Source organism: Hippocampus comes, unplaced genomic scaffold, assembly GCF_001891065.2.
Source record: "Hippocampus comes isolate QL1 unplaced genomic scaffold, H_comes_QL1_v1.1 scaffold132, whole genome shotgun sequence".
Classification (NCBI taxonomy): domain Eukaryota; kingdom Metazoa; phylum Chordata; class Actinopteri; order Syngnathiformes; family Syngnathidae; genus Hippocampus; species Hippocampus comes.
In genome coordinates, this window is record NW_017805467.1 from 252,654 (window position 1) to 264,989 (window position 12,336).

The window sequence follows — 12,336 nt, forward strand, 5'->3', positions numbered from 1 at the left end:
AAAAATGTCCACCCTGCTATTGTCCATCTTGTCAGCAAGCTCACTTTTATTATTATTATTACTTTTATTATTATTATTATTATTATTATTATTATTATTATTATTATTATTATTATTATTATGATTATTACAGTATTATTATTATTATTAATTAATTAATTTATGTATTTGTTTATTTTTTGCATGTTGACCCCGTGCCTGTGCTGGTTTTTTTTCAGGTAATCTGGTTTCCTTTTTCTTCGGATACTCCAGTTTCCTCACAGAGTCCAAAAACATGTATGGCAAGTTAATGGAACACTCTCAACTGTCCCTTGGTGTGAGTGTGAATGCGGATGGTTGTTCCTCGATGTGTGTCCTGCGATTGGCTGACAACCATTACGGGGTGTCCCCTGCCTACTGCCCGAAGACAGCTGGGATAGGCTCCAGCACACCCGCGACCCTTGTGAGGGTAAGCGGATTAGAAAATGGATGGATGGATCGATTATTATTGTTATCATAATAATAATGATAATAATAATTGTATTATTGTTATTATTATTATTATTGATTTTATTAATTGTAGGTTTCAAATAAATACCATAAAGCAATACTCCTCCTCCTCCTCCTCCTCCTCCTCCTACTACTACTACAACTACTACGACGACAACTACTACTACTACTACTACTACGTACTATAATAATACACCATTAGCAAGGCTATGATTCCCTAAAAATGATTAAAATGAATAAAAACACTTCTCACGTTGCACCTGTTGAACGTGTTGATGTTTCCCAGGATTGACTACTGCTAGGCAACTGTGTGTTGTTGTCAGACCCATTTCAATGTGTTTTGTTTCTCTAGATAACCAAGAGGTAAAACCTTTGAAAATGAATCATTCATGCTTTAAGATGTTAACTAGTTGTTGCCATCACACAAAGTTTTCTATTGTTGTAAAAAGTGAAAGAATTCATGAGGCTGTCAAGCACTATCCAAAGGAACACGTCAGTGTTGAACATAAAATACACTCGATGATCTCCCAAAATACACCAGACTTTAACTAAGCCTGTTTTGGGAACCATGTGTATTCAGAGCTTATCCGAACAGAGACACACCTTGACGCATATACGCGATGGTGAATTTCAATTTTGCCCATCTGGTTAGTGGTCAGACAGTGGGAAATGAATCATCCAGGTCAAGATAAACATGTCACTGGAAAACATGCCCAAAACACTACATTCTGTACAATGTTCACGTACATGTATTCCATTATTTTAGTGTTTTGCCGGTCAAACACTGAAGTCAAGTGCATGTACACGTTTCTCCAAGAACTTTTTAGCGAGTGTTGAGTAATGTTTGGTCACTTTGTTTATTGATCCCGGACCAACCGCTTTGCCAAAAGCCATAGGTATCTCAAGTTAGGGCTGCTGAAAGTAACCACTGGCCCGGCCCCTTGGGCCCCAAAATACCGACAGCAGAACGTTTGTCTTGTTTTTGCGGTGGTGTGCTGAAAGTGGCTGGTAGTCTTCAGCCTCGAAGCAGGGTAAATAAACACATGTAGCTTCACAAACACTTGGTCTGGAGCCTGGAAAGGCAAAGGTAAGCAGGGAACCTAAATATATATATATATATATATATATATATAACACACATATACACACACACATATACAGTATATATACACATATATACTGTATATGTGTGTGTGTGTGTGTGTGCGTGTGTGTGCGTGTGCGTGAAAATGAATTGGATTGTGGGTTCGATCCCGACTGCGGTATTCTTGTGTGGAATTTGCATCTTCTCCCCGGACCTGCGTGGGTTTTCTCTGAGTACTTTCCTCCCACATTCCAAAAACGTGCATGACAGGCTGATTGAACACTCCAAATAATTTTCCTTGGAGGGCCGTTATGAATTTTGGGAAACCATATAAATGTTTAACCGCCTCCACATATTACATATACAGCGCACAACAAATTGATGGATAACCAGTTTTAAAATCAGAAGTCAAGAATGATGACTGTTATTGTGGATTACATACGACAATGTGAAATTTTGGTTCAGACTTGAGCAAGCATCATGGAACTTGACATGCTGGATTTGCTTTCGCGGGCCACATAAAATGATGTGGCGGGCCAGATCTGGCCCCCGGGCCTTGTCTTTGACACCTATGCTCTAAATTGTCCCTAGGTGTGAGTATGAGCGCGGATGGTTGTTGTCTTTGTGTGCCCTGCGATTGGCTGGCAACCAATTCAGGGTGTCCCATGCCTACTGCCCGGAGACAGCTGGGATGCGCTCCAGCACCCCCGTGACCCTTGTGCGGATAAAGCGGATCGGAAAATGGATGGATGAATGGATGGATAATTAATTTACTTGAGAAAAATCAATACAATACTCAATTTAAAAACTACAATTACTGCTTAATAATTAGATCAAGTGTAAGTTTGTTTGCCCATCCATTTTATAGCTTTCTTATTTTACTTGCATGTTATTATCATTTAATGTTATGAGCTTCCAAGATGTGTATTGAGGTGCTTTCCATTTCCAAGATCTCATGATTGTTTTTTTTTTTTTTTTTTACAGACAGACCTCTCATGGAACTTGACATGCTTGATTTGCTTTCATGGGCCACATAAAATGATGTGGCGGGCCAGATCTGGCCCCCGGGCCTTGTCTTTGACACCTGTGCTCTAAATTGTCCCTAGGTGTGCGTATGAGCGCGGATGGTTGTCATCTTTTTGTGCCCTGCGATTGGATGGCAACCAATTCAGGGTGTCCCGCGCCTACTGCCCGGAGACAGCTGGGATCAGCTCCAGCACCCTCCGCGACCCTTGTGAGGATAAAGCAGATCGGAAAATGGATGGATGGATGGATAATTAATTTACTTGAGAAAAATCAATACAATACTCAGTTTAAAAACTACAATTATTGCTTAATAATTAGGTCAAGTGTAAGTTTGTTTGCCCATCCATTTTAGAGCTATCTTATTTTATTTGCATATTATTATCATTGAATATTATGAGCTTCCAAGATGTGTATTGAGGTGCTTTCCATTTCCAAGATCTCATGATTGTTTTTTTTGTTTTTTGTTTTTTTTTTTACAGACAGACCTCGTGAGTTGGCACCCGGGCATTATGTAACCATGTAAATTCAAGATTAGTGAGTCATGTCGGGCCAATAATACTGTATGGCATAACAATTTCTCCCCCGACTACAGGATGTCTGTCCACAGCTTTTAGAATAAAGTACTGGCAAAATAAATGATAGATTTGAGTAGGAGCGGGCAGAGACCTTTGGAGCGGCAGGGGTTCAAAGTTGGCAAAGGTGGCACAAGGAACAAACACCTAATAGAAACAGTCTTTACTAAATTAATGATGAAGCCCACTTGAATCTTGAAGTGCTGAACGGAAGTAGCCCATCTTCATATTTATATGAACATCCATTGAACTCTTGATCACCTTGCACAGATTATGTGAAGAATTTGACAATCTTTTCTTTCAAAAACATTATCCGTCTATTCATTTTGTATGCATTACTCTCATTAGGATCATTGGTGAGTTGGAGCCGATCTCAGCTAACCGGTTGCCAGTCATTCGTAGGGCACATCAAGACAAATAGTCACAGTCACCAATGTACAGTTTAGTACAATTCAGTCTCCGATGACAATAATATTTTGAGGAAGTGGAAGGAAGCCAGAGCAGCTGGAGAAAACCCACGAAAGCACGGGGGAGAACATGCAAACTCCAGACAGGAAGGGCGCGGGTGAGATTTGAACCCCACAACCAAGTTGCAGCCCAAAAATATTAATTAACAATTATCAAATGGATATATTTTGTGGTTCATGAGCAAATAGTAAAATAGATAAAAGCTTCAAGCATATCAAGCAAATCATATCACCAAATTGATCAGAACTCTGTGAAACAAGAATCTTGAAGTGCTGAACGGAAGTAGCCCATATTCATATTTATATGAACATCCATTGAACTCTTGATCACTTTGCACAGAATATGTGAAGAATTTGACACAATCTTTTCTTTAAAAAACATTATCCATCTATTCATTTTGTATCGCATTACTCTCATTAGGATCATTGGTGAGTTGGAGCTGATCTCAGCTAACCGGTTGCCAGTCATTCGTAGGGCACATCAAGACAAATAGTCACAGTCACCAATGTACAGTTTAGTACAATTCAGTCTCCGATGACAATAATATTTTGAGGAAGTGGAAGGAAGCCAGAGCAGCTGGAGAAAACCCACGAAAGCACGGGGGAGAACATGCAAACTCCAGACAGGAAGGGCGCGGGTGAGATTTGAACCCCACAACCAAGTTGCAGCCCAAAAATATTAATTAACAATTATCAAATGGATATATTTTGTGGTTCATGAGCAAATAGTAAAATAGATAAAAGCTTCAAGCATATCAAGCAAATCATATCACCAAATTGATCAGAACTCTGTGAAACAAGAGATGGAGGGAATGAAAACATGAACTTTGTGGTGGAGATGAACAACTAATTCTTTGATACCATCACAACTACCATCACTAAGGAGAGAATGTCATGCTCCCATCTTGTGACAAAACTTTCTGCGGTCAAGTGTTGCACAATAACTAGCAGCAGTCAATGGCCAGTTTCTCATACTAACAAAAAACAAACAAAAAAGTAAATTGTAAAGCCACTCTGTTAAAAGGACTATTTCCTATGGTGAGTATGATGTTCAAAACGTGCCCAAATAACATCACCGTCATACTCGAGCAAATCTCGGCGGGTCTTCAAAACAAAAACTTAGAAAAACGTGATCAACAATGAACATCCATTTTTATACTGAATAAAATTTGCGCGCACAGACACACAGACAGACAGACAGACAGACAGACAGACAGACAGACAGACAGACAGACACACACACACACACACATATAAAAAAATTGGCAACACCAGCGAAAATAGGCCATTATAGATCTGAATTTAATATTCAAAGTCTTCAGAAAGTTGACACACTTTGGGAGGTACATGTATGTAGACCAAGGATGGGCAACTGGCTGTGGCCAACGGGCCACACTTTGAGTGGCCCTTTGATTAATTCCCCCAATCCCAATAAAAACAAGAACATTCTGATGAACACTCATTACATAATCCCTGTAATATAAGGGCTATATGCACTGGACTTTATGACAGTAGTTTGACATGTCGTAAACAGCTGCTACCAGGTTACTAGAGCAATCCCTACGTTCATGCTCAGAAATATTATTGATGCTACCGTTTATGCTGGGCCGTACTGTTTGCGAGCGACAAGTAAATATTTTTCTGATAACTGCAAGTACTTGTGTGGACAATGGATTACTTGACGTTCCATATGGAGAACACGGAAAAATGTGCAAAAACATCCCGGAAAAATCGGAAAATATCCAAAAGTCAATTATCTGGTGTGGTACCCAGGGGGCGTCCAAGCATATTTCAGCGGTGGGGGTGGAATGGCCTCACAACCGTCCTCCCTTGTCTCCACCAGTGAGCGAGGGTACTTCTTTTATTTGTGTTGGATATGCACAACGTATAAGAAAACACAACATTCTAACAAAGGATAGACTTGAGAAAGACTGAAGTAATACTTCCTCTTAATTTGAAAAACAGCAGGTCAAACCACAGCACGTGAATGCAAATTGCAGTTCAACCTAGTCAGACCTGTTGCTTGGAGCTCTGTTCCTCAGAGTAGAAACGGCTGACTGCATTCAAATGAGGCAAGGAGGGAAAATAATCTGCAATCAATGCACAGCCCTGAAGTTAAATATGTAAGTTGGTAATACTCAAACTGTTTTTGAAGTGACAATATACTGTAATTATATAATAAAAAATTTCTCCCCGATGACCCTGTTGTGAGGTTGGACATGTGTACACGAATTTAAGGTTTTACGTCACTATATTATTAAATTTTAATTTAAGCCAGTTTTTTTTTTTTTTTGGTTGAATTAGTCTTACTTTAGAGTATATTACACTCCCCAAAATACTGTTTTAAAGTTCAATCCAGCAATATGGGGCAATATTTTTTATTTTTTTCGTCTATTTGACATTCATTCCCTATTCCCCTATTCCCTACATAGCTTTTAACTTTACACAATCCATTGGGTTGAAAATTAAGTTTATCAGTAATGTTATAACAACAACACCATCACCGTTGCAAAGTAACTACATAGTGATACCTTTATGTAAACGTAAGATGTGAAAATTCACAACTATGGAAATTGTATTCATTAAAGACATCACAACTAATAGAGTAATAAGTAAAATCATACACTTCAGTCCTAGGTGGGCGCTTCCACTGATTGAAATCCAAAAGCTACTGTCGGCTAAGAGTGTGTGTGACTGCCCTTGCCTTTTCGCTTACTTTTGCTTCCCTCTTGTTCTCGCTCCATTTCATCCTCCCTCTATTTCTGAAGATACTCTGCTCGTCTTTTTGGATCTGCCCCACCCTTTGCTTTGAAGCAATGCTGCATTAGTGCTGGTGCTATTCCCTCACAAAAATGTACAATTTGAATTTGTTCAATCACATGATCATGCACCTTGTAAGTAAAAATAGTTTAAAATAACGATCACTAACTGTATAAATGCATATGGGCGGATAGTTTATATGCAATTCGAGCCAGTGCTATGAGTTGCTGCTCTGTGAATCAGTGAATTAGTGAATTAACTCGATATCTGTTCACAAAAAGTTAACTTTAATATATAAAGTATATCAAACAAGTTCCAAAAAAAGGGAAAAAAGCCAAACAAAAAGTTTACTATCACCCCACTTTGCTGGTTTAACTTCCATTCACAAGAGTTACGTCACATCTAGAATGTGGGTTCATGGGAACTGCTTTTTTCTTTTTTTTTTTAGAGAGCAAACCTACCACAGACAGGCGGAGTGGAATGTGATATTGGGACACACAGTAAATGATGTAAAAAAAATACACAAAAAACACATTTCAATTGATTCATATTTATATGTAGGGAGACAAAATGAAATCTAAGTGATAATGAAGGTAGTGGCATGCAGTTGGTCAGTTCGCACATTGGCCTCATGGTTTTGAGGTTGGGGGCTCAAATTCAGGCTCTGATCTTCCTATGTGGCGTTGGCATCTTCTGCTATGCTTGCATGGGGATTCTCTGGGTACTGCGGCTTCTTTCTACGTTTCAACAGCATGGATGTTAGGTTCATTGAAGACTCTAAATCAAGTCTGGGCAAAATATGGTTCAGAGGCCACATTCGACTTGTCAACAGACTGTGACATACTCTCAGAGTGACCATGAAGTCAAAATGTAAAATACACTGTGGTTTTATTTTGAAAGTTGTCTTTTTATGTGCACGCCTGTAGTTGTAGCGGGCAAGAGCTACGATTTGTGTCTGATGTGTTATATTGCTCTATTTAGCAACTTTTCCGACCCATCTAGCAACAATTTTTCGAAAAAAGACACTTGCAAAAATGAAAACAAGGGTCCTCATGCTAACAATTCTTTTTTGCTGTACTCATAATACTGTACACAAATCGATAGTTTCATATACTATCCGGTTTATAAGTCATAACTGTATCACTATATGTAACTGTGAATACAGTAATACAAAGTATTTTCATGTGCGCCCTTTTGCAAAATGAGGTACCCACCGCTGCTCTAAATTGTGCATCAGTGTAGGTGTCTATCTTTACTAAATCAGCTTCGATAGGATCCACCTCACCCTTGACCCGAGTGATAATAAGTGATGTTTAAAATTGATGAATGAAATAATGACAGTGCATTTCCATTTATTTACATCATTAAATGTGTCTCTGAAATTATTGACGTGGGGACATTTGGGATTCGTGAACAATTTTATTACAAAAGAAAATGACATTTTACAGACATTTTTGTGATCATTTTAAATTGAGGACCATAAATGTTAAAATGCTTTCACGATAGGCATTTTGTTTATTTTCTGAAAAATATTAAAAGTATTTTCATGGGGGCGGAATAAGTACCAATGACTAGAAATAACCCATATTTTAAAGCACCTTCGATTTATAGCCTTCACACATAATGTTGTACTCGGAAAATGAAGTTTTCCGTATATCTTTTTTTTAACAATCTTTATTGAACAAGTCAGGATACAATTCTCAGTAAACAGAAAACAAAACGAACACGTTATGAATACATACATACACATGTTACAAACATTTAAGTTTTCCGTATATCTAGGTTAAGAAACTAATCGGAAGTGACGTCAGTTTGGAACTACTTTTACATATTAGTAATGCTGATTTGTTTTGTTGTAAAAATCGCCGTTAAAGGAAATTATTCAGGGTAAAGGTAACAAATTATTTTTTTTACTTCGATTATTTAAAAACATTTCTTTCGCTTGCAGGAACATGTGTCTGACCTTTCTACCCAGGATGCACTTGGCTCTTGCCATCTTGTCTGGTCGAAGAGAAGCGCCACAGCCAAGCAGGCAAGCAGTAGCAGCAGCAATAGCTAGCAGGCATCCAGCAACCGTGAGCTTCCAGTTGCGGTGCTCTTGTGGCTATCTGTCAGCTAACAGCCACAAGTAACTTACGACACTTAGAGGCCAAACTTCAACGACTTCTGACGTATTTTTTTCCTCTACGCCGCTGGACTATATTTTCTACTCGAAGGGGCCGACTGGAATGTTTACATTATGATTCCACACCTGTTGGCACTGGGGCAGGCGAAACTAGCTCACTTGAGCTAACTCGGCTAGTCGGCATTTACAAAAAGAGAGAGAAGTGGACTAACAAACCCGGGCCTGCCTCCGACTGAAGTCCCGGGGACAGTCGCTGAACTGCTCGCACGAGGGTCTGCTTGTTGCGGGCTCCGTGAGACACGAGGACGGCTGACCGGGTGTCAGAGAGAGGCCGGGGAGGCGTCTCAGGAGGTTGGGAGAGTCTTGGACCGTGCCCGTGACTTTTCTCCTGGTGGACTGAGCGAGAGGAAAACGGTATGGAAAAGTGCTGTGGCGGTACGTCTCCGTTTGTTGTCCTCCTCCAGTGAATTTATCAGGAAGACGGAACGGGGCTTCGTTTCATGTGGGAATATACTGCCTCGACAGAGCTAGCCAACATGTCAAAAATGCCAGCGAAAAAGAAGAGTTGTTTCCAGATCACGAGTGTTACGCAGGCTCAGGTGGCGGCCAACAACACCGCAGACGACACCGAGAGTCTCGACGACCCGGACGAGTCCCGAACGGAGGACGTGTCTTCGGAAATATTCGATGTTTCGCGAGCTGACCTTGCTGTGTGTGACAGGAGCTCGTCCGAGGAAACCTTAAACAACGTGGGAGACACCCAGGAGGGTCAGGCCCCTTTGACAGCTCCTGTCAATGGGGGTCTTGCCAATAATAAAAGTGCATGTGGCGGTCGTGTTACCCCGCAGCATTCCATAACAAGTGTGCCCGTTATTGCCACTGTGTCTACCACTGTCACTCCTGCGAATACCTGCAGCTCTCGCTTCAGGGTCATTAAACTAGACCATGGTACCGGAGAGCCCTTCAGAAGAGGGAGATGGACTTGCACTGAGTTCCATGACAGAGACTCTGATTCAAATGGAAATCGGGCTGTGGATAGCATCAAACCAAATGTAACCCTCGATCACAGTATAGAACGGGACAGTGGACTAGGGACCACCAGTAACACTGTGGTCTCTACCAGTGCTTCCTCCTCACAGGCTTTGGAGAATACCGTGGATAGCGGCCACACGGCTACACATCCCACTCATTCTTTTGAGGCTGTCCAGCAAGGCTTTGGCTTGGTCCCCCAAATTGGGAGTGGAGCAAGTGCCTTCCAGCCCACAGGGTACTCTACAGCGATGACATCAAAACAATTGCAAAATGCTCAGGTCACTATGCAACCTGCTGCTCCACAAACCTTCCTCTCAAATAACCTCAAGGGTGTGCACCAAGGTTCCCTGCAGCAGAAGTCTCCCATCTTGCCTCCTGCTACACAAATCCAGCACTTTCCTTATTCGAACCATCCTGCAGCCCAACCAGATTACCGGCAGCAGCAGTTGGGTTCAAGCACTCCTCCCATAACTGCTCACTCTGTGGGCCCCGCATCTCTTGTCGTGCCAGCTAGTTCAGTAGCCCAGGGCCTAGGTGTTGATGCACCCACGGCCCAGGGCCTCCTACTACACATGGCACCAGGAGGTGGTCAGCAGCAGCAACAGTTGGTCAACCCTACACAGCCCTCGGGAGGGTTAGGCCTTGCCCCCACGTCCGCTCTCGCCATAGGTGTCCTGAATGTGCCCGTCACAGTGCCCACTACCACCAGTACCCCTACGGGTGGGGCGAGTCAGGCGCCTGGCAGAGGAGGAATCAGCCCAGGCCTTCTCGCTGGATTCAGTAAGCGGGCAGAAGATGGTCGGCCCAAATCTGAAGTCCTACCTCATCCCAGTGGCAATGTGGTGCCAGGGAAAGACAGTATGAAGCCTTTCATCACAGAGGGTCTCGCCCTTCCCAGTCCTGCTGTCAACAGCTTCTTTGGCATCCATTTAACCATGGATGGTGATGAGGACAGGTAAGAGGGTATTTTCTAATCGGTATTATTACAAAGAAGGATTGTTTTCCTGTGCAGACAGCGTGGGTTCAGTTACTAGACAGTGACGGTGTGGATGTGAGAGTGAATGGTAGTCATTTCTATGGGTGCCCTATGATTGGCATTCCAGGCTAACTTTGGCTCGACTTCCATGCCCATCAGCTCTGAACGGGAAAAGTGATTCTACGATATTGATGGGTACATTATTTAGAGAGTTTGAAACCATTTTAAATATATATCTATGTGTATATATCTGAGGATTTTTTTTTCAATTTAAATGCAGTCATTTCTTTCTACAGCAGCGTGGGCATGATCTTACATGCGTCTCTTCTCACTGCAACTACAATTAGGCACCCTGAAAGTAGCATACTGGGTTTATTCTTCAAGAGCCATTGAACAAAATGTGCATTTTTCCGCTGTTTTAAGGAAGAAGGTCACAATGGGTTGATGTGCCAGTGTCACTGGTAGAAACAGGAGGAATTTTCACTCGGTGTCATGAAAAAGGTTTTAAAGCCTCCGATGGATCACATTCTTTTTTTTTTGTCATTGTCACGCAAAACTCTTTCCAGCCATGAGAGGGTGTAGTTTAGGGACGTGTTAACAAACAACGTGAACAGAGGCAAAAAAATGTAGAAGAATGATTTTTATTTTTATTCCCTAGTGTGACCATGAGAGACACCATTATGCCCTTTTAGCATTAAAACTACATGAATGTTAAATCTTGACTTGCTTACAGTGCCCATTCACATACACACAACAGCTATTTTTGGGTGCTGTCTTAGGGCTCTCATACTGCTTGAACTAAAATGTCACACTTTCTTCGAACCAGCTGAAGAAAAAGATGGTGGTACCAAAAATGACCTGGTTGGCATATCTTAAGTATGTGTATCCTGTATATACTTCACTATTCCCCAATGTTCAGTTCTTCAGTGCTAAATCAAATGGTACATAGCTAGGAGGAAGAGTTGGGGTTTTCGGGGAAACAAGTCTGCTCTAGATTGTCCTCTGTCTCAATACTGCTGCTAATTGTTTTAATAGATGCTTTATCCCTGCCGCAATACTGCAACTGGCTTGATAAATGTGCACAAGGCAAAGAACTGTGTTTGCGTTGTCCATGCAGATAATCATGAAAGGAATAGCCGGTACCCATTTCTTAGTCGGGAAGACAGAAGCGGGAGTGATGAAAAGTGGACTGACATCACTGCACGCCTGTGTAGCTATGACGACATTGGCACCAGGACAGGACATTTAATTGGCGAGGAGAGGGGGAGGCCATTTTTGCATTAGTCACACACACATGCACACACCTATGAGGATCACAGTGCGCATCTAAGGTGATTTTGTGTGTGTGTGTGTGTGTGTGTGTGTGTGTGTGTGTGTGTGTGTGTGTGTGTGTGTGTGTGTGTGTGGGATGACAAGGCGGGATAATGTGTGCTCTGGGGTCTGGTGCACAAAATCAAGACTTCAATGTCTTTGTTGACACATCAGCATAGCTAGGTGTTGATTCGTTTCTTGACTCAGATTTATTTGTTCTTCACAAGATTGTCTAGCCCAGCATGGGCAAACTACGGCCCGCGGGCCGGATCCGGCCCGTTGGTCTTTTTAATCCGGCCCGCCAAAGGTTGGTACAGTACACAATTAAGGTTCGATGTAAATTATTGCATTCATTTCATTTGGACTTGTAATACAGGCATTTAAACGCCAGGTGGCGCAGTTACTTGAAGTCGCAGAGCACAAGGAGGGAGGGGGAGACGATACGGAAGGCCGGAGTAGCACTAACTCAAGTAAGTCGCGCTCGATACGACGAA

General features: G+C 41.8%; 1 protein-coding gene across 1 annotated transcript in view; it reads left to right on the forward strand.

Annotated features, from left to right (window-relative positions):
- The first annotated feature begins 8,383 nt into the window (after positions 1-8,383).
- The window catches only part of tsc22d2 (TSC22 domain family 2), a 28,426-nt gene continuing 24,473 nt past the window's right edge, over positions 8,384-12,336 (forward strand). Inside the window, exon 1 of the mRNA XM_019875379.1 lies at positions 8,384-10,510. Coding sequence (XP_019730938.1) covers positions 9,024-10,510 — 1,487 coding nt within the window. The 5' untranslated portion in view covers positions 8,384-9,023. The remainder of the gene's footprint in view (positions 10,511-12,336) is intronic.